General features: G+C 44.8%; 1 protein-coding gene across 3 annotated transcripts in view; it reads right to left on the bottom strand.

The window, feature by feature from the left end:
• Positions 1-26,081, bottom strand: part of Proser2 (proline and serine rich 2) — a 33,100-nt gene extending 7,019 nt beyond the window's left edge. The window contains exons 1-2 of one of the 3 annotated variants that reach the window (XM_051194874.1): positions 26,029-26,081; positions 8,230-8,447 (exon numbers count right to left, since the gene is read on the bottom strand). In XM_051194874.1, coding sequence (XP_051050831.1) covers positions 8,230-8,367 — 138 coding nt within the window. In that variant the 5' untranslated portion in view covers positions 8,368-8,447; positions 26,029-26,081. Of the gene's footprint in view, positions 1-8,229; positions 8,448-18,720; positions 18,745-24,178; positions 24,204-26,028 lie in introns of those variants that run through there. The other 2 variants (XM_051194876.1, XM_051194875.1) reach the window with 2 other exon arrangements.
• Positions 26,082-26,442: the final 361 nt, after the last annotated feature.

The following is a 26,442-nucleotide window of genomic DNA, read 5'->3' as shown; positions in this document are numbered from 1 at the left end:
AGGACACTGGATGGCCTGGAGCTGTAGCTACAGGTCGCTGTGAGCTACCCGGTGTGGGCGCTAAGAACTCATATCCATCCCATCCTCTCTGTAAGAAGAATATGCATTTTGAACCACAAGTTATCTCTCCAGCCCGATGCATAATGTTTGGGGGCTATTTTGGTTATGTATAATCATTCTCCTTGGCTATGTAGCAGAACTAAAATCGCATTGGCCCGACTGAGGGTCTAGTTCAATGATAGAACACTTGCCCAGGGTGCTCAAGGCCCTGCATCCTATCCTCAGTGCTATAAAATAGACATGACATTAAAAATTATGTAAAAAAGTTTCAAAAACCAAGGTCCTAAAGTGGACCTTCAGCTTAAGACACATCCCAATTCCCCACGAGAGGACAAAGTGAGCTTGGACTAGGACACTGGAGAGACAGACAGCTCAGTGGCTGCGAGCACTTGTTCTTGCAGAGGTCCTGGGTTTTTATTCCCAGCACCCAGATGGTGGCTTACAGCCACCTGTAGCTCCAGCTCCTGCTGACCTCCACAAGCACCAAGCACATATGAGGTGTACATATACACGCAGGTAAACACTCATATACATTAAAGAACAAACGATGGACCGCATCTAATCCATCCTGAAAGCAAATAGTCCTAACACGAGACTGCATCCGGAAAGCATGCTGAGGAAGGTGCCTCCCACATGCCTGTTCACGCCTGTACACTGTGGAAAGGCTTGAAGTGACATTCCGAGGGTCTCACCACTACTTCACCAAGGGGCCAAGCCTACTAGAACCCAGCCGTCTGCTTGCCTTCTGTTTCGCCCTTTCTAGTCCTATTCTAGCAAGTACCGACAGATCTCGCAGAGATGCCTGCCTGAGTCTTGTGCATTTTCCCCGGGGGTTCTTTAGTTCTCTCAGGGTTCTCTTTTCCTTTCATTAATTACACAAAGTGAGATGCAAATCAGCTCTGGCCAGTCTGCTCAGAGACAAGACCCCCAGGTCACTTGGGCCCTCAACCCGAGGGCTCTCCTTCCAGTGTGGGGCTGGGTGAATGACAAGCTTTCTTTGTAATCAGACTGGCCTGGAATCCCAGATTGTGGCAAGGTCAAACTTGCTGTAGGTTCAGTGTGTTGCCCAACTTCAAATACTTGAAGCTTTCTCCCAGTGAACCTGGACTCCACATGCCTGGGATTGGAAAGATAGTGGGCTAGGCAGTGGAGCGAAGTACAGCAGGGCCAGGAAAAGGGGCACTTGGTTCCAGGCCAAGATGGTTCCTGTCTGCTCCTCCCATTCTGGGGAGATGAATACTGCTTCTGATAGGGATGTAAAAGGAAGACATCTTGGTCCTGAGGGAGAGGTTGGTAGTAAGAGGTGTGGCAGCGAGATACAAGCAGAGTGAGAAAGAAGTTACGCCCTGGGAAGTACAGCCGGGAATGGAGAGTGACTGAGAATGAGCACAGGATTTCTTTAGGGGAGACGAAATATGTTCTAGAACTGACTATGGTGATCTCTATACACACAGAGAAACCATTTATTTTAACTGACACACAAAATATAAAAATTGTGTGCATTTATGGAATGGTCCTATGTAATAACAAACTAGGTCAGATAGACCCATTTCTTTAAACATTTTTTTTTTTCACAATGGCCCAAACTTTCAAAACCTTTTATTCTAGGTTTTGCAAGTATAGTGTACATTGTTGTTATTGGTGGTCAGCTGTGCAACAGCACACCACAAGCGTTTCTAGCTGACTTAATTTAGTAGCACCCATTGGTCTCTCGCCATTGCTACCCTCCTCAGCTTCTGGTGACTGCCATTCTGCCTGTAACTTCCGTGAGATCAACTTTTTTTTTCAAGAACTTTTTTCCTTTTCTTTTACTTTATGTATATAGGTGTCTTGCCTGCAAGTGTGTCTGTGCACCATATGCATGGAGGCCAGAAGAAGGTGGTGGGTCCATTGGGACTGGAGCTACAGATGGTTGTAAACTGCCATAGGACCCAAGCTTGGATCCTCTGCAAGAGGAACCAAGTATTCTTTAGTTTAGTTTTGTTTTTCGAGACAGGGTTTCTCTGTATTGCTTTGGAGCCCGTCCTGGAACTTGCTGTGTAGACCAGGCTGGCCTTGAACTCACAGAGATCCATCTGCCTCTGCCTCCCAAGTGCTGAGATTAAAGGTGTGCACCACCAAGCTGCCAAGTATTCTTAACTTCTTAACTGCTAGCTCCAGTCCCAAGATCAAGTCTTTAAGATTCTGTGAGTGAGTGAGATCATGTGGCATTGGGTTTTCTGAGCCTGGCTTATTTCACTAAACACAATGACCTGCAACTGGTCCCACCCATGCTGTTACAGATGACAGAATTTTAGCTTTGTTGTGGCTGCGTAGCATCCCCTTGTGCATATATAGCACACTTTCTTTATCCACCAATTGGATGATGGGCACTTGGGTTGTTCCCATGTCTTTTGTGTGTGTGTATTTGGAGGCAGGTTCTCATTATGTATCCTCGGTTTCAATTCACTGTTACCCAGCTTGGTCGCAAATTCATGATCGAGATCTCTGACCCCAGGTCAGAGGCATGCAACACCGTGCCGGCTCCTGCATTTCTTAGCAACTGAATTGAAAAGGAAGAATTTCTTTGACATACTGAAAACTGGGTCATATAGCAGATCAAAATTCCCTCCTGTTTTTTATCGTAGCAGTACTAACTCCCACCCCCTCCACACACGATAACAATGTCTAAGACTCCCTTCTTTCTACTCCAACACAAGCACTTGAGGGGCTTTCTGATAATAACCACTCTTCCTGAGGCGAGGTGCTATCTCATTGTGTTTTTGATTGCATTTCCCTGATGATTAATGGTGTTGAACTCTCCCCTCAAATACATCAATTTAGGGCTATTGTTCATTTTTCAATTGGATTTTCTTTTTTGGGCTGAGCTTTTGATTCCCTATGTATTGTTACTATCAACCCCTTCACAGATGAATAATTTGTAAATATTTCCCCGACTTTGTAGGTTGTCCCTTCACTCTGTCCATTATGTTGATTTTTATAACTAATGAGAGATTGGGTTCGTGTCGATTTTCTGCAGGCAGACATCCAAATTCCCAGTACCACTGCCTAGAATGCCTGCTCTTTCTTCAGTATGTGTTTGTTGAAAGTCAGCTGACGCATGTGTGTGGGTTTAATTCTAGGCTCTCTACTGTTTTCCACTAGTCTGTATGCCTATATTTATAATACTGTGTTGATTTGTGCATGTGTGTTTGTATGGAGCTATCAATTAAACCTAAGGCCTTGCACACCCCCAGGCTGTTTGATTATAACTCCTTGTAGACTTTAACATAATGTTTACAGGTATTTTTGCTTGTATGTATATCTGTGCACCAGCTGCATACAGTGCCCATGGATGGCAAAAAAAAAAAAAAAAAAAAAAAGTGTTATATCTGAACTAGAGTTATAGGCGTGAGCTCTCATGAGGATGCTGAAACCAAAAGTGGACCGTCTGCAAAAGCAGTGACTGCTCTTAACCCTGAATTGCCTCTCCAGTCAGCATTGTGGCATACTCTGGAGACAGTCAATTTAATAGCCTCTGTTTATACTCAAGAAAGCTTTGACTATCTGGTGTTTTTGTGGATTCACGTGCATTTTGGATTGTTTTTCAAGTTTTATGAGGAATGTCATTGGTGTTTTGCCTGGGACTGCATTGAACTGAATATTTAGATGGTTCTGGGTAAACTGGCCACTGAGGTAGAATAAAAATGTTCTAAAAATGACAGATGATGATTGCACGGGCCTGTAAACATAGTAAAAATGGTTAAGTGGTACACTTCGAGTGAACTTTAAAGAATGCGAGTTACATTTCAACTTTTAAAAGACACCCACATGAAGGAGGCAGTAAGACTCCACAATGGCTCCCTGTGCAGTGGCTGGTTGGGAAGTGGTTTGTGATAATCACTTAGGAAATGGAGACAAATATACATGTCCTATTTATTGGGACAGAGTGAGTTATAAAATAGTTGTTCTGCATTAACTAGAAAGGTTGTCTGCTGACAGGAATATTTTAATGAAATTATTGCTATAAATGTTATTTTTTAATGTACCAATAATCTTCAGATGCTAAAAACCATCTCTCACGTATTCTAAGCCCAGTACGCCAACTTCAGGTAAGGTTTACAAGTCTCTGGGGAAAACCCTGCTTCAAGACATGAGAAGCAATCTCTCCCCTAATGTATATGTTGTGTATGTTGCGGTTTTTGAAGAAATACTTTATGAACTAATTTTGAAATCAGAAAACTCTAAGTGCTAAGTATACTGGGTAATTAGAATGTGCACTGAACAAGCCTCCCACAAAGTACAGAGCCATCAGTTGGGCGGTGGTGGCACATACTTTGACTCCCAGTACTAGGGAGGCAGAGGCAGGCAGATTTCGATTGAGTTCAAGGCCAGCCTGGTCTATAAAGTGAGTTCCAGGACAGTTATACAGAGAAAACCTGTCTCAAAAAAAAAAAAAAAAAAAAAACCAAAAAACCCAAAAAATAAAAGATGAAAGAGGAGGAGAAAGCCTTGCCAAGGATCAACATTCACTCCTGTAAAATAGCAAAGAGCTCTCTAGTCTAATTCAAACAGAGGGAAGCATACAGATAAAAGACAAACGACAGTGGGAAATGTCACAATAAAACCCATCACTCAGTACAATTAATATAGACTTTTTTGTCACCTTGGGTGTCCTGGTCACTATGTAGACCAGGCTAGCCTCAAACTCACAGGGATCCACCTGACTCTGACTCCCCAATGCTGGGATTAAAGGAATGTACCACCACATCCGACCCCTATATACGCTAATTTTTTAATAGATAGGTGACAAACTTTTCTTTGGTGTGTGTGTGTGTGTGTGTTTACATGGGCAAACGTGAGTGCAGGCATTCATGAGCCATGGTAGGCGTATAGAGGTTGGAGATCAGAGGACAGCCTTGGATGTCAGTCCTCTCCTTCTGGCCTCTGGCTTCCAAGGATCTACTTGTCTCTGCCTTGCATCACACAGCAGGAACATTGAGAATGTAGATGCACAGGGCTCCACTAGGCTTTACATGGATTCTAGGGATTTGACCTCAGGTCCTGACATTTGCACAGCAAGCACTTAGTCAGCTCCCAGCCTATGACAAACTTGAAATGAATGACAGTAATCCAAATAGGCAATAGTACAGATCTATCTGAGTTAGAACAGTCTAGGAATAGGAGTATTTGGGGGTGGCAGGGCAGGGCAAAGATACTAGAGAAAGAAAAAAAAAAAAAAAAAAAAAAAAACTCCAAACCATTGGTTGAACTAAAGACCTGAGAAGACTTAAATGGACACTCTAAAATAACCTCTACCTTAAAAACTACTCACTTTTGCCTGGCAGTGGTGGTGCGCACCTTTAATCCCAGAACTTGGGAGGCAGAGGCAGTCAGATCTCTGTGAGTTCGAGACCATCCTGGTTTACAAGAGCTGGTTCCAGGACAGTCTCCAAAGCCACAGAGAAAAACAAAAAAACAACAACAAAAACAAAACAATAAACCACCCCAAAAAACTACTCACTTTTACTCCTATAATTAAGTTAGCTCTTTGTTTTTCCTTTTGTTTTTCCAGGACGACAAAGACTGGTGTTGTGGCACATACCTGGGAACCCAGCACTCGAGGACCCTGGAAAGTTTGAGGGCAGCTTGGGCTACATGTAGCTATTTCCATGCCAGCCTGGACTGCATAGCAAGACTCATTCACAATCAGGCAGGCAGGCAGGCAAGCAGAGGTGACTAAACAGATGTTTTGAAAGGAGATCTGGACCAGGACTCTTCACTACTTGTCCTCAAGATAGCAAGCAAGGATATTTGTCTTGATGGGGTCTGATTTAATGATCATGTATTGCTTTATTTTTTTTCCTCTCCAAGATTTGTTATGCCATATGTGTGGGTGTTTTACCAGCATGAACATAAGCACACCATATGCCTAGTCCCTAACAGGTCAGATGAGGGCATCAGATGCCCTAGAACTGGAGTTACAGACAGCACGTGGGTGCTAGGAGTGAACCTGGGTCCTCCACAAGAGCAGCCAGTGCTCTTGATTGCTGAGCCACCTCTCCACCTCTCCAGTCAGATCATACGTCCTCAAAGACACCAAAAACCTGCCTGACATTTGAACAGTGCTTTACTGATTTAATTATGTAAGCTGACGCCAAAACGGCATAAAGGCAGGGAGAAGGCTCTCAGCTTAAATATTGTGATGTCTCTGGCAGCCTGGGCAGGGCCACCGTAAGTGCACATGGCACTTCCCAACAGCAGAACAGGGGCTTAATTATGCTTATTTCAAACTAGACACTGGGTTTTTCTTTTTTTTTTTTTTTCTTCCTTTCTTCCTTTTTTTTCCCCCTGTGGCTAAACTTCAACCTGTACTTCTGAAGTTAAGAAAGGGACACAAACAAATCAGCAAAGAATGCAGTCTGTGTACAGTTTTGATTATAGAACTGAAGAAGAATGGCTTCAAAGGCTTGCAGCTGGGCTCGGTGGCTTTAAACTTCTTTAAACCGGCAATAGAGCCCTTGATCTCTCGTCTGTCTGATGTTCAGACAGCCTTATAAGCTGTGCCACACTGCCCTAGCTCTATACACATCTCTAATGTGATCTTGAATAAAAACACATTTTATTCCGTTCTTGTGCACAGAGGGCATTAAGTAATGTCTAATGAATTAAACAGTTCTTTGGCTATGTCTTCAAATAGTTTCTGGTCTGGTGTGGGAAAGAAGCCAGCCCTGGGTCACTTACCAACCCATCTGCATATCTTTTTTTTTTTTTTTCTTCTTGAAATCCCAGAGCAAATGGTTTATCAAAATCCTAGGACATTGTGTGTACTTGTACCTAACTCCACCACAAGAAGAGCGGTCCCACAGCTCAACAGTCCTACATCCTCACTCTGTGACTAAGGGGGTGTAAGTGGGTATCACAAGAGCTGGCAATGCTATCTAATCCAGACGCTCTGTGACTCTGGGACATAAAGTCCATTGGCTTTGAGAGCTTGGGTGGGGGCCGGGATTCACGAGAGTTCACTGTGTGTTAGATCTTAAAACCTTGCCAAAGAATCTGGACCTCTGTTTTCACCCTCGTCATAGATAACAATGATTAGAGAGTATTGTGGGGTGTACCTGATTCTCAAAGAGTGGGCACAGATTAAGATTAAATTCCTTAGGATTTAACCCCATGAAGACATCTTTCTTCTTTCCAACAACCCAAAATCCCTTTATTTTCTAGAGGATGTTCCGACGTGCCCTTGGGTAGTTTAGGCTGCAGGAACAAACACATTAAGAATAAGAACTCAAGTGAGTTCCAGGATAGCCAAGGCTACACAGAGAAACCCTGGGGGGAGGGGGAGAGACAAGAACTCAAAACTGTGAGCGTGGTTCTGTTCCTGGAGTGAACATGGGACATTCTATGAAATGGCATGACAACTTCGACATCTGAGTCAGGAAATTGACAACAGGTGGTCTACCATCTCAGGACTGGGAGCATAGAAAGGGAGTATTTGTAAAAAACCAACTCCTTCAAAAGACCTAATGCTTTCGGCTTGGTTGACGCCGTGTAAGGGTCTGGATCAGAAAGACTGGGCTTTGTAAAGGCCTTAGTCTGAAAGTGAGCTGTCTTTATCCTGCCTGATGGCTCCCATGGCCCCTGGCCTGGGTGGTCAGTGACTTCAGGCACAGTCCTTGTCCTTTTGGGAGCTAAGCTGCCCTAAGTTACTATCTGTGACCAGATATTTGTTCCACTGCCATGTGCAAAATTTAATATGATTAAAACTGAGACATCCAACAGGGCTTTGTAAGCTGTTCTGCTTGGGGATGAAGGGCTAGGACCAAATCAACCAAATCAACCAACCAGAGCATCTAAACGTTTTAAAGAAAGCAACCACTCACTGTGGTGATATCTTTTTTGTGCTCTAACAATAAAGCTTGCCTGAAGATCAGAGGGTGGAGCTAGCTACTAGTTAACCATAGAGTTCTGGAGGTCTGTAGAGACAGACAGGAAGTGATATGGCTGGGGAGAGAGAGGGATGTAAGATGGGAGGAGATAGGCGCTTGCTCTCTTTTCCACTGGGAAGTTGGCACGGTGCAGTGTGGCTGTGGCTTGCTCCTTTGTCTCTCTGTCTTTCAGCATTTACCCCTATATCTACTCAGGTTTTTATTATTAACACCAATTAGAACTCACGAAACCACTCACCAGAGTGAAGCTTCTGGACCGAGAACTGCTGCTCCGACTCTCCAGACTGCCACCTCTGCTCAAGTCACTGAGCCTGCAGCTTGGCGACATGTCAGAGTCCATCTCCAAAGACTCTGATTTCTGCTGGGTCCCAGGCATCCCCACAGGAAGCTGTCACTGGCTGGCTCACAGGAACTGGGGTAGGAGCCAGGGTCCCATTTTGAGGCAGGGGAGGTTTTCTAGGGAAATCAAACACACAGCAGCAGTTACTGACCTGAACAGTGCCCCCAACAGCTCTAAAGTGGAAGGTCAGCCCCTTCCTCATGGATTGGAAGAATTAACACTGTGAAAATGGCTCTTTTATCAAAAGCAATCTACAGATTCAATACAATCTCATCAAAATCCCAATTTTGTTTCTTTTTATAGAAATAGTAAAAACAATATTAAATTGCCTCTGAAAACACAAAATATCTCAGGTAAGCAAATGAGGGTATGCTGGGCTTAGGGAAATGGCTCAGTGGGTGAAAGGGACTGCGGGACAAGCAGAGGATGTAGGTTTGAATCCCCAGCACTAAAAAAGAATGCCAGAGGTATCACCATACCTGTTTCCAAATTATGTTACAAAACCATAGTAACATGGATTTAAAAAAAAAAAAGGTATCTAGATCAATGGGACAGATTGTAAGATCCAAACATAAACCCATTGATTCTTGACAAAGATGACAAAAATATATATTGGAGGAAAGCCATCCTCTAACAAACGATGCTGGGAAAAGTAGATATCCACATATTGAAGAACAAAACTGGCTCATTCTCTCTCACCTGAATGAAAAATAAACCCAAGTGGATCAGAGACCTTAATGTAAGACCTAAAACTTTGAAACTGAGAGGAAAACATTTTAAGATACAGGATAGGCAAAAACTTGTGAACAGGATTCTAGTTGACAGTTGACAAATGGGATCTCACAAAATCACAAACCTGTTCAGCAAAGGAAACAGATTTTGAGATGATCAAAGCTACACACCTGACAGGATTAACAGCTAGAAAACTAACTCCAAAAACTAAACAAACTGGGCATAGTGGCCCATGCTTTTAATCCCAGCACTCCAGAGGCAGTGGCAGGTGGATCTCTGTGAGTTTGAGATCTACATAGAAGTTCCAGGTCAGTCAAGACTACAGAGTGAGGCCTTGTCTCAAAAAAAAAAAAAAAAAAACCAAACTGACAGACCAAACAAACAAAAAACATATTCAAAACTCTAAACCAAAAAAAATCCACCCAATCAAAAAAAAAAAAAAAAAAGAGCTATGTAACTTTACAGAGACCTCCCAATAAATATATTTAAACATGTTCAATAAAGTCTAAGCCATCAAGAGACTGAAAAGTAAAACTATATTGAGAGTCTACTTCAGCCTAGTCAGAATAGCTGTCATTCAAAAAAAACAAAAAACAAACAAACAAACAAACAAACCAAAAAACAAAAAAACAAAAACAAAAAAAAACCCACAAATGACAACAAATGCTGGCAAGGATATAAAGAAACAGGGCCCTTTATCTACTATAGGTGGGGGTGTAAACTCACTATGGGAATCACTATAGAGGGTTCTCAAAAATCTGAGAACAGAAGTACGCTACGACCCAGCTGGACCACTTTCAGGCAAACACACAAAGGATTTACATCCTACCGCAGAGACACTTGCACACTGCTGAAGCCACGTGGCTAGGAAATGAAACCAGTCTATATGCCCCTCTACACATGAATGGATAATGAAAATATGGCACACACACACAAGACATAAGAACATAGAGATACTTTTGTGATAGGGTCTTACTATGCAGCTCTGGTTGACCCGCAGCTTGCTATGTAGAACAGGCTGGCCTCAAACTCACAGAGATCCATCCTCTGCTTCCTGAGTGCTGGGATTAAGGGCATGTGCCAGCAGGTCTGACTAATTTTTATGAAGGGATGGAAGCATTACAAATGTCACTGTTGGCAGGAACTTGGTAAAATAACTCTGGCATCTTCCTTTGCACTGGGAATCTCTTCTCTTAGGCTCTTGTACATTCTTCCTCAGGTTTTCCTGGCCTTTCTGCCTTGGCCACCAAGAAACACGTTCCTTCTCTAGGTCACTGTACTTTAGAGTTGGGATGCAGTGGCAATGACCAAAATGTTGGGAAGCATGGTTGACATCTCCAAGACCAAAGGGTGCCTGAGGCCCAATAACATTGCAAGTTCTACAGAAAGTGAAAAGTGTTTTAAGTTGACCCTGTCAAGAAGGTGGCTAGTATTTCCAGGAACAAAGGCATCCATGGTTAAGAGCATTTATTGCTCTTCCACAGAAACTAGGTTTGGTTCCTGGGACCTACATCAGGTTGCTCACAACTGGATTAACTCCAGTTCCAGAGGACACAGTGACCTCTGGTCTCTATAGGCACTTGGCGCACACACGGTGCACATAAACACAGGTACAGATAAATAAAAACAAATATTTTTATAAAAAAAGGGTCCCTTGTGCACACATGAACACACAAACACACACACTTTTTTTTAAGTGCCAAACCTGGCATGGTGGCATACATCTTTAATTGTAGCACTTGGGAGGCAGAATCAAGTGGATCTCTGAGTTCAAGGTCAGTTAGGTCTACAGAGTGAGTTCTAGGACAGCCAGGGCTACACAGTGAAATCCTATCTTGATCAAAAACAAAACAGAAAGAGTGCCCTCTGTAAGCTAAGTTAGTTCACCTTCTGACCTTCTTAGCAGAAAGCCCAGCCCAGCACCCTAAACACCAACTGCGTTCAATAAAATATTCTAGAAGAGAAAAAGACCAATAGAAATACACCTCCAGTTAACTGACTTAACAGACACAGCCATTTGTGGAGAAAGTGTAATCAATATTGACACGAGTCAAGAATTCTCTCAGTCAGTGAGTATAGCAAATCTCTCTGTAAGAACAGATTTAAAGACAGATTGCCCTCCCAATGTCTCAGTGACTAAGCCCAGGTCAATTCAAGAGCAAGGTTTGGAAACCAGAAGATTCTGAACACACATGCCTTTTAGGATGTACGATCACTCCAAATAGTGTGAAAGCAACTCAAAGTGTTAAAAGTCTAAAGCTGAGTATGTTGACATATCCAGTGTCCTGTGTGTGTGTGTGTGTGTGTGTGTGTGTGTGTGTGTGTGTTTAAGATCACAAGTTGCAAGCCAGCCTAAACTACTTAAAAAGATCCTGTCTCAAAACAAAAACAACAAAACTAGATGTGGTGGCTCATGCCTGTAGTCCCAGCACTGGGAAGACAGAGAGAATCAGAAGTTCAAGGCCTCAGGGGCATAGTGAATTCAAGTCCAGCCTGGACTATGTAAGAACCTGTCAAAACACCTGGCCAGAAGCCAGGCATGGTGGCTCATGCCTTTAATCCCAACCCTCAGGAGACAGCTGATCTCTGTGAGGTTGAGGACAGCCTAGTCTACAGGGTAAGTTCTAAGACAGCCAGGGCTGTTAACACAGAAAAATCCTGTCTTGAAACAACAACAAAAAACAAAACAAAAACAGAAAAAAACCTAACCAAACCATTACCATAACAAAAGTAAAGTTTTGAAAATCATTTAATGGTGTGTGACCTTAAACAGTAACACAATTATATACATATCTAAATGACTAATAGCATATAAGTCAGGCTTTCAGATATACAAGGTCAAACTCGAATCAAACATGTAGCATGCATCTAGTATAAACACACACTGTAGACCCTCCCAAGAATGCTGACAGCAGGGGCCAGGGCAAGCAGCAAAGCCCAGCAAAGGTAGATGCAGCTATGCTCCAGGACCCAGGATGGGCTGGAGTCAGGCTAAGTGAGCCAGCCCAGGCAGTGAACGCAGGCTAATTCTTGCATCCTTCCTGTGGATCCCACCCACTGACTCAGCTCAAACTGGGTCCTGACCTGAGTGAATCACAGCTCCAAGGAAAGGGGAGGAGATGGAGTGCACCAGCCTTCCCCAGGAGTCTGCAAGGTGAGGACCGGATAGGAAGTGCTGATTCACCCACTCAGCCGCAGCCGCCTCTGGGAAGGCTCTGGACCTGTGCCCGGCTGGGCAGTAAGGGTAGCACACCAGCCCTCATGGTGTGGCCGGAGGGTAGTGACTTACCATGCTTTTCCAGCAGACACCTTTTGTATGTGCTGCTTTAATAATTTTAAAAGCTAAGAAACTGTAACGTTTAGATTTCTGTAAGCTAAACGGAATCTTCTACAAGGCCAAGGTGGCAGAAGGGAAGGCCAAACCTTGGTTCCCCATTCCTCACAGACTCAAGACATTAATTGTTGCTCTAAAAGAACTGAAAAGGTGAAGCTCGCTAGGAACTGAAGTCCACTGTGAAGGGAAGGTTTTCTGAAGGGCTGAGCAGAAGCAACCTTCATCTGCCCTGGAATGGGACACACACACACAGGGGCCTTGAGCCAGAACAGATAGGACAGACTGTACTGACCACAGGTCTATGAGGGTCACTGCCACTTTGAAATATCTATTGTCCTTGTCCAATCTAGAGGCTGTCTGGGCTTATGGGAGGTACGGACTACAGTAAGCCAGGCTAGAATCAGCAGAAGGCATCAAGAAACTGACACTTCCTGAGCAGAGAAAGCTTCAGTAAAAACTCAAAGCACCTCTCTGCTTCAAGATCTGAAACATAATCGTGTCTCATATTGTTATGTTTCCTGTGTTTATTTCCAATATTTACTAGAGGCACCCCCACCTCAACCCCCCAGTTTATCATTTGAACGAAGTGAACAAGGCCAAGGTCATTCATCATCGTATTGTGTCTGTATCTGTCCAGAGTTGTTTATTCATGAGGACAGCAGCCAACTGAGGGGGATAGTCCAACAACAGCCATTGAGCTATGACTGTAAGGAGCTAAGTGACCCTCTATGGTGAGTTTGCTGGAGCTGGAAGAAAAAGGCACCTCATATTCTTCTTACTGGGACATTCCAGAAAGACCTAGCATGGCCTAGAGGGTATACCTACAACCTTCTTCCACCACCACCCCACTGCTGTCAATACAGCCAGCAGGCACACAACAATGAAAGTCAATATGCCCTACCATCACTCACCTGAAAGCTACAGTTTGTGGAATCCCAAAGCTGACCTTTCCCACTCAAAGGCCACCCACAGGCACAAAGCTTTGAAGACACTCTTAGTTCCTCTCTGTGGTGGTTTGAAAGAAAGTAACTTCTAAGGGAGTGGCACTGTTAGGAGGTGTGGTCTTGTTGGAGGAAGTGTGTCACTGTGGGGGTGGGCTTTGCGGTCTCCTTTGCTCAAGCTACACCCAGTGTGGCAGAGTTACTTCTGCTGCCTTTGGATCAAGATGTAGAACTCTCAGCTCCCTCTCCAGCACCATGCTTGCATGCATGACAATATGAAGATAATGGACTAAACCTCTGAAACTGTAAGCCAGCCCCAATTACCTATTTTCCTTTAAAAGAGTTGTCATGGTCATGATGTCTCTTTACAGCAACAGAAACCCTTACTGAGACCCTCCCTCCTCCTGCCACTCATGTCCATCCAGCCCTGCAGCTCTCCCTACTTCCAACAGTAACATGACTGCTTTCTTCCTAGCCCCCTCTCTAGAACAGACCCACTTTAGCCCATGCTGCCACGGCCAACCTGCCATGTCTTCCCAATCTTATTTATAGTCCAGTATATAGTATATATATACTGGATCAAAGTAGTTGGATGTCACCATTCTCCTAAAGCAATCAACTCCAAACCCCACCCTATATACAGACTTCAAAATCAAACAGACTACAGAAGACTTCAGCAGGTCAAAGGTTTGATCTAATCAATGTTTACAGCATACCAGGATATAGCAACTTCATAATACACATTCCATCAACCAGGTATGGTAGCACTCCCCTATAATGTCAGTTCTCGGGAGGCTGATGCAAGAAGCAGGAGAATTTGAAGCCTCCAGAGCTATATACCCAGACCCTGTCTCCAAACAACAAATATTCCTATAATTTCATAAAGGCATGTGAAAACTACTGACATAATGGTACACGCACTTTAATGCTGATATTAAGAAACTCTTAACAACGTCATTGAATTATACAGCAGTAAAGATTACTAGAAGAATTCCATGTGTGTAGCCATTAAGAACTGATTTCTGGGTTTGGAGTGATGCCTCAGGTGTTCAGAGTACATGCTGCTCTTCCAGAAGACCCGAGTTCAGTTCCTGAGACCCATGTTGAACAGCTCACAAACACTTGTAACTCTAGCTCTTGAAGATCTGATCTCAGAGGCATGCGCACACGCACACACACACACACGACATATACATAAACATATATAAAGAAAAATATCTTAAAAACTAAAATATTAGAAATTGGAAAGTATTTCTAACTAAATGGTAAGAGGGATGTGAGAAATGGAAACTAGGATGCAGTCAGTACTTACTTATCCCATCAGAAAAGGAGACAGAAACACAATGAATCAAGTTCATTCCAACTTAAGCTGGAAAACAAAAACAAACAAACAGGGAAGACAGACTGAAAAGCAGGAAAACTGAGATCCTGGATGAAAATAAACAGACACTTTCAGACTAGGTCAGGGCCCTGAGTCACCTAGACCCTGCTCTTTGATCTTCTCACTACTTCTTCCCCCATTCCCTGGGATTTTGAGAACATGCCTCCCAAAAGCTAAGACGAAAACAACCTAGCAAAGAAATGATCTCTAACACAGTCGCGAAAAATCTCAGTATGATGACACAGTGACTAAATGACTTCTAAAAGGATATGCTTTTTTCCTGACCTTCAAGAACATTAAAGTATGCAAGTGTTCCACAGTAGGACCCGTTTAGAACGGCCCCAGCTGATTACCATGAGTGGGCTTTTCATATGGTTAAAGTGGGTGAAATAAAGACCAGCAAACACAAGGTGGCCATTGTGGGCTTTTGGATCAGTGGCTCTTGACGACATTTGTTCCTATGAACAGACACCGAGTGGCTTCTGTGTGACAGGGACTTTTCTGTTTTTACACTAAAATGGGAATCCTACTTTCATAGTCCCTGTCTGGCACTCTCTCTTTCTCTCTCTCTCTCTCTCTCTCTCTCTCTCTCTCTCTCTCTCTCTCTCTCTCTCCTTCCTCTCTCTCTTTGCTCCCTCCCCCTTCTCTCTGTGTGTGCACGTGTGCGTGTGTATATACACATATGTATGTGTTAACCAGACTTTTGAATGATACCATTTTAGCAACTCAATTCTTGAAAGAAAACTGAGTCCCAACATCCTTCTCCATTATTGAAAAAAATTGAAGAATTAAAAAATTCTTAGTCTGTTTTCTTTTTACATTAAAAATAATTTGTAAACCACTTCCATAAAACAGCTAAGATAACCATGGTGGTTATCTTAGAAAAAAGTGTAGCCTGACTTTCCACACCAAGCCAGAGTTTGTACGCTCTACTCCCTCCACACATCCGACTTGTCCACTCAGAAACCCGGAAATGACTGAACTGAAAGGTAAAAGTAGTTGTTGGTCCTGGACTCATTCTCTTCTAAGAATTTCTAATTTCAAAAACTTTCTAGAATGCAAACCAAATACTCAGTACCACAGTCCCCAGCAACCTGCCAAGTAAACAGCCCTTCGAAGGCTCCAGATTGCTCCCGGGAGCACAGATCCATCGAGCCAGAAGCCTCTGTAGTTTCCTAAAGTACACCTCCAAGGAGCTATCTGTAGGCACACAGGCTCAAGGCGATGCTCTAGATCTAGTCTGTCCTTATCTCTTCTACCGAAGTCTCCACAACACGAACCCCCTTTAGCCCAGATTCCTATAATATCCCAATCCCCACAGCTTCCTGTTGCTCTTTCCCAGCCTTCTAACTCCAACCCCAAACTACATCAAACCTTGCTCCATGATAACCATATTCTCTCTCCCAACACACACACAAGTGCTTATGACATGGCCTTGGATAGCCCGGGCTGGCCTCAGACTCTCTATGTACCACATGAAGGCTTCGGCCTATTCCTCCTGCCTCCCTCTTCTGAGCACTGGAATGAGGGGTGTGCACCACCATGCGCCCTGGGCTTTGTGCGTTCTAGGCAAGCATTCGTCCAACAGACACACACCCCAGCCCCTCCTTCCTGACCTTCTTACTGCCCTCTCTACTCCATCCCTTTGGTCTTGTTCATACTCCACTGGTGTGATTATGTGATGGCACTTCTGTCATTCTGGAACAATTGATCTCATTAGGTTTCTGTACAGGATTCTTTTTTCTTCAACTGGATTATAAATTTCTTATAAGCAGAGGTGTGTATATGTGAGTATGTGTGTGCACACACATGCGTGCATCCACAACATTTTGGATGATACCTGTCACTAAATATAATCAATACCCATTACTTAACACCTCCCCAGCATACACACTTTTTAAGACAGGTTCTCACTATGTTGCCCTACCTGGATATGAACTCACAAAGACCTGTTTCTGGCTCCTAAACACAGGGATTGAAGGCATACACCAGGAGCTGGAGAGAAGGTTCAGCAGTTAAGAGCACTGGCTGCTCTTCCAGAGGACCAGGGTTCAAGTCCCAGCAACCACATGACAGCTCAATACTGCCTGTAACTTCAGTTCTGGGGATCAGACACCCTCATACAGGCATACACGTTAAAAAAAATGAACATGGGTTCAGTTCCCAGCACACACAGGCTGGTTCAAAATGTCTATAACTCCTGTTCCAAGGGACCTGATGTCCTCTTCAGGCCTTTGCAGACACTAAGCATGAACACAGTAGACATGCACACATGCAAACCAAACACCCAAATACATAAAATAAAAATAAGCAGATCTTAAAAAAAGAGGGGGGGTGTTATATACCACCATGCCTGGCTAAAACACACACATTTTAAAACTCTAAAACCATCTTATTTTCTTGGGTGGTAGGTTGAAATCATAAAAATAGATTTGTTTTCTGACAGGGTCACATGTACAGTTCAGGATGGTCCAAGATTCTCCACCTTCCTGCTCTGGCCTCAGGTTGTTTTGTTTTGAGCAATATGAGGGTCAAACCCAGGACCCCAAGAGCCCTGTCCATGCAAGGCAAGGGCTCCACCACCACCAACTTCATCTCCAGACCCTGAAAACAGACTTTTTGAGTTTGGCATTTGTTATCTCAAAATTCAGAGGACTCTGAAGCAAGAGAATAAGAGTTCAAGGCCAGGGTGTACTACATAAAGGCACATTGTTGCTTGTTTCCAATGCTGTCAACTGGCACACAGACAGACAGACAGACAGACAGACAGACAGACAGACACACACACACACACACACACATACACACACACACACAAGCTGTAACCTTGATCCTCACCTTTCCTTTGAGTAAGGTCACCCTGACCCAGCATAGAGGACTGAATTCCACCTCTTACGTGTACGTAGGTAAGCACTCCACTCCTGAGCTACATCTTCAGCCTTTTTAAAAAATGCTTTTATGTTGAGACAGGGTCTAAGTAGCCAGGCTGACTTTGAATTCACTCTGCAGCCCAGGCAGGCCTTGAACTTGTGATCCTCCTGCCTCAGCCTCCTAAGGATTAGAGTCCTGTACCACTAGGCCTGCCACTATTCTTTTAACTTCTGACAGTTTATGTAAAAATCAAAGACCTTAAATTCTAAGACACCCAATGGGATACGACGAAAAGGCTAAGATGACTGTTAATTTGCTCTTCGAGAGCACAAGGACGCTTTCATCTGGATTCTGATCCATACAAAACTCTTTCTGAGCAATGTAGAGAAACAACCATGATGGATGGCAAACTGTCTTCTGTTATTAATGCTTTCAGCTACTAATAGGTGGGTAATAACTGAGTGATGGTCACATCGCATGAAGGTAATTGATGGGCTTACACGGAGGCAAACAAGTCTGCAGGTTGAGTAACAGTCCATGGGCAGAGGTCTCTTGTCACTAGTTTGTCTCTGAGCAAGAGATGGAAATCTGATGTCCCTAAAAATGACACTCTCACCTGAAGAGAGCAGGAGCAAACTCAGGCTGGGAAACGAAGTGCAATGGACTCTGCAAATTTTTACTCGGCTCAAAATTTAAAAACCAGCATTTTAGATGTCTATTTTAGCTGGGAGTGTTGTTTAATCCCAGCACTCAGAGACAGAGGCAAGCACATTTTCATGAGTTCACAGCCCACCTGGTCCACATGTCAAGTTCCAGGACAACCAGAGCCATATAGAAGGAACCTGTCTCAAAACAAATAAACAAAACCCCCAAAACAAACAACCGAACACCACAAAAGGCCTATTTTCTTTCTACATACCAGGGAAAGTTTTTTTAAAAACAGAAGAAGACGCCAGGTCAAGCTGTTCTTTTGAGAGACAATGTTGTGTGCTTTATTCAGCAAATACTGCTTGCTGAGTGCCCACAATGTGCTACCTGGTGAAAAAATGTAGTCCCTTTAACTCAGAAGCAGTAATTATACCTTCTTGTTTTACAAAGCCCTTTGCTCCCAAGAAGCTTAAAATTCTCACCTGAAGTTTTCCCCAGTGGAGTTTGTTTACTGCTGTATTCATACCACCTGGTTAGACTGGACATGGGATCTGCTTTACATAGCTCATCTCCAATGAATAGAGCTGAATCAAAACCAGGGTAAAGCTCCTACAAGACTTCCTGCTGGGCCTAGCTTTCTCTCTTTTGGCATTGCTAGGAGTAGAATCCAGGGCTCTGCGTGTTTGGCTATGACATACCCTCATTCCTGGCATAGAATTTTTAACTGTCTTAACAAAACTTCTTTGCTGGCTTTTGTTTGGGAAGGGAATGGGGGCTCTCTACTTGGGGATGTGGACACAGGTTCCTCCTCCCTAGACTCTTTGCACATACATGTTCAGGGAACTCAGTAACAGATTCTTCAAGTACCAACTTTATGTGCTGGCGGCCTGTGAGTAGAGTTCCCAGCCGGGCTTTTAATAAGGGGCCTTAGCTCGTTGTTAGGAAGCAGGGCCTTGTAGGTCTCTAGACCTTTCTTTAGGTTTAGCTTTCTCTTCAAACCAACAATGGCTCCCTTTTATGTTTGTTCTCTCTCTCTCTCTCTCTCTCTCTCTCTCTCTCTCTCTCTCTCTCTCTTGTCTTCTATTCCTACTCTGACTCAATCTTCCTAGTCACACGTGCTTTCCTCTCCTCCCCTTCTCTTTCTCCGACTAACAATTTTAACAACCCTGGAAAGTCTACCATAAATGCCCTTCCCAGATAGTGAGATCAACAACTTATCCACCATCATGGAGCCCTCATCTAGTACCTGTTGGAAACAGAAGCAAACACCCATAACTAAACACTGAGTTGAACTAGAATCAAGATGCAGACAGAGAGGACAAGACCAGGTTGCAGAAACACATAGAGACAGCTGACCTGAACCAGGAGGAGCTAACGGGCCCCCAGACTGATAGCTGGGAATCCAGCATGGAACTGACTCAGGCCCCCCTGAACATGGGTCTCAGCTAGAAGGACTGAGCAGTCTAAGGGACCTCAGACAGTGGAACCAGGATGTATCCCTGGTGCACAAAAGGACCTTGTGGACACATCCCCCATGGAGGGATACTGCCTTAACCTAGAGACAAGAGAGAAGCCCTAGTCTCTACTTCAAATGACCTGGATGGCATTGCCCTACCTATGGAGTTGGGGTGGGGGGATGGGAGGGGAGGGTGGTCAGGGTGCATGTGAGGGGGCACAGAGGGTAAGAGGGAGGGAGGGAGAGGGAACTGGGATCGACATGTAAATAATAATAATAACAATAATAATGAAGCAGAATCATCAGTGTTGATGGATAACACTGCACTGGATGACTCCAATCAACAGTTAAGATGTTGCTATTTTCAGCAGACAAGCTGCCTACCAGTCTCTCTAGGAAAAACAGGGTAGTTCAAGAGTAGAGCTTGATAAGTATTCAAATAATGAAAAGGGTCAGTTGGCTGCTGCACAGTCCGGCTTGTAATCTGATCAGCCATCTTGGAAAATAAACACACAACTCACATCCCACCGAGAGGAGACTAGCTAAGCAGTACAGATTTAAATATATACTACAGGCTTTTTGCTGTTTACTTTTCTGCAGAATGAGGGATTGGGCATGCCAGGCAAGTTCTCTACAACTGAGCTACAGCCTGGGACCTTACCCAGGGATTTTATATGATTTTTCAAAGTCACTGGCTAAATTCTGGCCATGGCTAAAAAGGGAAGATCTGCTAAGTGGTACCATCACATGCAGGAGCTATGTGTGCAGGCCAAGCAGAGCTATGTATCACTCACCACCAATCAACACAGCCTTTTTATAACTGAGTTAGTAGTTAATGCTGTAAAATAGTGCAGTGTGCCTTGAAATGGAGTTCTGATTTAAGTGGATGTGCTTGTTTGTTTTTGATCCCCCTGCCTCAGTCTTCCTGGTGCTAGGATAACAAGCATCTGCCACCATGCCTAATGTCAAATGTGGTTTAATTAACTGTTGATGTCAACAGCTTTCCCACAGAAAATATCTCTAAAATCAGAAGTCAAGAGTGAGGAAAGGGGCATGCTGACCTCACAGCTTAAAGACTGACCTACACAGAGCAAGCGCTGTGTGCCGCCGGAGGGAGCCTTTCATCCATTCCCCCTATGCTTGGAGGACAACTTACCCTATCACAGGCGTTAGCAAGTTCAAGGCCATTGTGGCTGAACAGGTTCCTGGGGCTGCTTTTTGGCTGTCTACCTTTTGCATCAAGAATTCCACTGGGCATTTTTCAGGTGCCTTCTCCCATTTCATCTTTATATCTTCATATTTCTAACCACCCTTCCTCATTCCTGAGCATTCTGTGTGCAAGCCCATTCCACAGCAAATCAGTATCTACTATTACAACCATACTCCTGAGCCTCGAGTGGCTAGTGGCCAAGGCAACAGCTGCACTCTATACAAGATGATCAAAGCATAGCCCTTTCATGTTAGCCTCATCTCTTCTCTCCACTCCAACCCCAAAGATTTGTCCGTGTCTTTGTTATTAGTCCAGAGTGATAGGAGTATGTATCTTATTTTCTTTAATCTCAAGTTTCTGGAACAATTTCCAAAGTGCTGAGCATGAGAAGGGGAAACTTTTTTTTTTTTTTTTTTTTGACAGTTTCTTGTAGCCCAGGCCGGCCTGGGACTCATTAAATAGCATAGGATGACCTTGAACTTCTGATCCTCTTGCCTCTTCTTCCCTGGTGCTGAGATCGCAGGTGGCTGCCACTATAACCAGTGTTTTGTGCTGGCACTCTGCCAGTGCTACACACCCAGCCCATGAGAGCGACCTAAGCATCCACTAAAGCTAAGTTGTCTGAAGCTTTACTGAAAATGCCAATGCCCCATTTTAGGAGACAGCAATGGCCACCCTTGGAGCCTAAAAGTTACTCCCCCCAACTTATAATCAATATCTATAAAATTAGCTACTTTAAATATATGCGGAGAACTGAGTTTGTAAAGGGAAGAGTCTTGCATCTTCTACAGATGCCTTGAAAAGTCAGAGTCTTATCCCAAACTACAGAACAGAAAACCAATTTACAAAAGCTCCAAGTGTGAACCCTAGGGTCACATGGCTATCTGGTGATGAAGGCCAAGTCAAGCCCCTGAACGCCAGTAAAATGTGGCTCTCCTTATGCTCCTTTAACCTATGCATTTTAGAAATAAATGTGTAATGTATACATATCTGTTTATCTACCCGGTGACTACATCAGGGCTCAGTGTGTGATAGGTGGTAGAACAGGCTACAAAACTTGCTGGGGAAACAAATGAACACCCTTGAGTTTTGGATAACAAAAACAGGCAGAAGATTAAATATTTCACAGCACTGGTCAGAAAACTGGCCCGAGAGAGAGAGAGAGAGAGAGAGAGAGAGAGAGAGAGAGAGAGAGAGAGAGAGAGACTCAAAGAGAAAGAGGAAAACTAAAACAACCCACAACAGAACAAAGGGTTGAAAGGGAACCCAATCCACAGACTGAATTTGCACGTATGATTTTGGTGATGTAAAAATGGCTAAAATAAAACAGAACTACAGTTTGCATAGGCAGTGAGTGTCTCCCACGGGGCTCAGGATTGGGAGCTTGACTCAGCTGGTGAGGCTGTTTGGGGAGTATCTGTGAACATGAGGAGGTGTGGCCTAGCTGAAGGAAGTAGGTCACCAGGGGTAGGTCCCTGGGGAGTACCCTGTCCAGGCCCCTTCATGTCCTTCTTTCTTTCCCTCCCTGCTTCCTGTCCGCTTCCACCAGACTCAGCCACCATGATGTTCTGTTCAAGTGCTCTGGCATCAAACTAATCTTTCCATCTCGGAGTTTTTCTCTCAGGTGCCTTGGTCACAGCAATGCAAACGTAACCAAGGAGAGAATAAAGTCCTCAGTGAACATCTCTCTAAAGATGGAGGGAAAGATGGCTGATCAGGCAAACACACTTGTAGTTCATGTCTGACGACCTGAGTTCAATCCCTGGAACTCACAGCAAAAGGAAAGTACTGACTCCCAAAGTTGCCCTCTGACCCCCACATGTACACAGTGGCATGAGCACCCCACCACACACACACACACACACACACACACTGCAGATGAATGTGGGAATGGCCAACAATCACAGGAAACAGTTTTCAACACTGTTAGTCATTAGGGAGCTGTAGATCAAAACCACAACGAGCTACTACTTTATACCATTAGGATGACCGTAACAAGCAACATGTGGCCCATACATACAAAGGAACACTGTGCAGTCGTAGAAACAAGAGAAAAGACCAATACAATGCTGATGAATCTTGAACAACGAAGGCCAACACCTCAAGATTCCATCTGTATGAGAGTAGGCAAATCCAGAAATAGAAAGCAAATTAGTGGCTGTCAGGGGTTAGGGCCATGGAGGAAGGGAGGCTGTTCAATGGGGGAAGGCTGATAGAAAAGTTCTAGAACCAGACAGGTATAATGGTTACATGCCACTATTAATAAACTTAGTGTCATGCCTTAATAGACTTTAAGATGGTAAATTGTATGTAATTATGTACTTTATATTTACTACAATAAAAATATGGTAATTGGACTGGTGAAATGGCTCAGTGGGTGAAGGTGGCCACCAAACTTGATAACCTGAGTTCTATACCAGAAACTCACAGGTTGGAAAAAGTTGTCCTTTGACCTCTACACACATACACTGTAGTGCTTGTACATGTATGTGCACAAGTGTACACACACACACTCACACACAAACAAATGTAATGAACATTTTTTTTTTAATGAGAACCATTTCAGCACTTGGGAGGTAGAGATAGGTGGGCCAGGAGTTCAAGGTCATCCACTGTCAGTTACCACGTTCAAGACCAGCCTAGGCTAAATGAGAACCTGATGGGTGAAGGAGAGGGAGATGAGAATCAAATTTTCCCAGTGCTAAAGTAACTAATATGACGATATACATTCATAAGAGCTAGCAGGCACTGATTCCAAAGGGTAGGATGTTAAGTCACACAGAGCATCAGCACCAGCTTTCATTAAACTCTCACGAATGTCAAGACCGGTGCTGCTACTCTGAGAGGAGGCGACGGCATTACCGAGAGGAGAAACTTCACCGTGCTTCTTCACAGTCAGGCTGTTATCGGGGATGTCACTACATGCAGAGAAGGAAGTCCCAGCATGGTCAGAGGCACTCAGAAAAGGGGAAAGATCAGCCCATCCTCTGTAGGGCACACATGTGGAAGCCATCACCTCCCCCAGAAAGTGCAATGGCAACTGAAACAAAATGCTGCTCTTGATTATCAAAAGTGCTCCAGTTCTAGGATGCTCCTAGGATGCCCCTGGCACCACCAAATGGCCTCGATGCCATCGGCATCCATCCCGTAACAACGCAGATAAGATGCACTTGAACTTTCTGTCCAGAGGCTTCCCTGTGCTTCGCTCTGCTCCACCCAGGCCTTTCTCTTCCCTCCCTTCGGTCTCAGGCTCTGTTCTGCCTCTAGGAGTTACCTGAGCTGATCTTCAGATCAACACAATGTGCCAACTGTAGGCTCCTGAGGTGTCTGAGAACTTTGGAACCAAGGCCAGGTGTCTCATCAGCCACTGACAAAGGCACGGTTACCAGATCTGGGTTTAATCAGTTTGGACCATATGGCTCTTATCTAGAAATTCTTGCACGTGCAGTGGTGGTAAGTCAGGGCTCAGCACTTTGGAGGTGGTCAAACAGACTACAAATATAACGATGAATGAACGAATAGCTAGCTACACCACGCCTGCATTAAAACAGGCCAGTCCCTCTGCAATAAAGAACTGTAAGGCCAAAACAGACTCAATTCTTTTCAAAAGCACAACTCTTTATAACTGCCACTTACTCTAGTTTCAAATTTCTGGTTTCTCTGAGTGGAGAAAATGCACTTTAAAATTATCAGCATCCAAAATTCTCCAGGAGAAGCTCATTGGAGGCACTGAAAATAAGGCCTTTACTCGTCTGGGCAAGAAAACGCACAAGATTTCATACATACACTGTCAAGCCTGGCAAGAAAGATCTTAGCTGACTTCCACCCTTCCCACCCAACCCCAAGTAAATAGGGCATTTGTTTGTATTTCCACATTGGCTGCACCAACGAAAATACCTCCTCCACCTAGAAAAACAATCTGGAACATTCAGGCATGGAATATGAGGGCAAAGTTTCAGCACACACTGGAGCACCTCACAGAAAATGATTTTTCATAAAAGTCCATTCTGCAAGCACTTTCCCCCAGTTTACACTTAATACCTGGTTTCGTGTTTCTAGATCGCACAGGGACCAAGCTTTTTGTTTTTGTTCTTCTTTACTACAATTGGAACCAGAAAGAATCTTCCCATAGCAGGGCTTCAAAGTTTTACTTTGGGTTGGGCGGTGGTATTGTAAGCCTCTAACCCCAGCAACTGGGAGGCAGAGGCAGGCCAACTTGTGAGTTCAAGGCCAGCATGGTGTACAGAGAGAGCCAAGCGCCAGGACAGGCTCTAAAGCTACACAGAGAAACCCTGTCTGGGTGGGGGAGAGAGAGAGAGAGAGACAGAGACAGAGACAGAGACAGAGACAGGAAGAGAGAGAGACAGAGAGAGACAGAGACAGGAAGAGAGAGAGAGAGAGACGACATCCACACATTCCTTAATTTTCTGCTTTACACCAAATAGGTTCAGGAAAGGAGTTAAAAGCTATCTTGCGGTTAAGTGGCCAAGGAGGGGGGTTAGTGGCTTAAATTTAGAACCCGTAAAACAATGCAGGGAAACTTTCCATCTTGGAGAAACGCTACAGTTTGACTGCCTTTTGTTAAACCGTGTCTCATTAGCCACATACTCTTTCTAATCCTAACGCCCCAGTTCACTGGGAAGATCCGTACTTACATCTGAGCGATTCAGTTACTTGAGGGAAACTGGCGGGGGCACGGAAAACTACGGAAAGATTCACGCAGGACCCCGGTTTAACAGGTGGCTCTGGCCACCTCCCGTGTTTCAGCCTCGCAGGGGACACGGTCCCCACGCGCAGTCGGACGCCGATCCCCTCCCTAGGAGCCGGGAAAGGGCAGCGGGGGGGGGGGGGAGGGCAAAGCCTGGGAGTCAGGGACCCAACGCCGCGAGCCACTGAGCGCTCGCCCTCGGGAAAACCCCGATGTGGGAAGCCACGCGCCGCGACCCCTGAAGTCCCGGGATGAAGGCCTTTGGGTGGCACTGACCTCGGGGACCACGGGCGCCCCAGCTGCGAGCAAAGGACTTCTCCAACTTCTGAGACCTGGACCCGGTGCCCTCGATGATCCGGACAGCTGCTGCCGCGCCCCGCGACCGACCTGTCCCAGCTCAGCAGGGCAGAAGTCACCGAGCCAGGTCCCCTCCGTGGGCCGCAGGTGTCCACTCCGACTGCAACCCGCAGCGTTAACTCAGTCCACCCGTCCGCAAGCCGCGCACGCTCGCCGACTGTCCGGGACAGCCCGCCGCGCGCTCCCAGGGCGCCGGGCACCTCCCCGCCGCGCGCGCACAGTCGTGCGCGCTCCTCCAGCCGGCCGCACGCTCCGCATCTCTGCCGCGCGTTCCCGGCTTCTGGATTCCAGTCCTCCAGAGGTACTCTGCGCGCCCCCGCTATATTTAAAGGGCCAGAGCCTGAAACCCCTAGCTGCTCCTTTGGCCACTTTTCAAGGTTTTATTTTACTTTTGAGACTGAATGAAGGGTTAGCAATGTGGCATTGTTATGCGGATGTGCTTTTGAAGTCCTGAATGTGAAGGGACTTCTCCA

The sequence above is a fragment of the Phodopus roborovskii genome, unplaced genomic scaffold (genome assembly GCF_943737965.1).
Source record: "Phodopus roborovskii unplaced genomic scaffold, PHOROB, whole genome shotgun sequence".
In the NCBI taxonomy this organism is placed as follows: Eukaryota; Metazoa; Chordata; class Mammalia; order Rodentia; family Cricetidae; genus Phodopus; species Phodopus roborovskii.
This window is presented reverse-complemented; position numbering and strand designations above follow the sequence as displayed.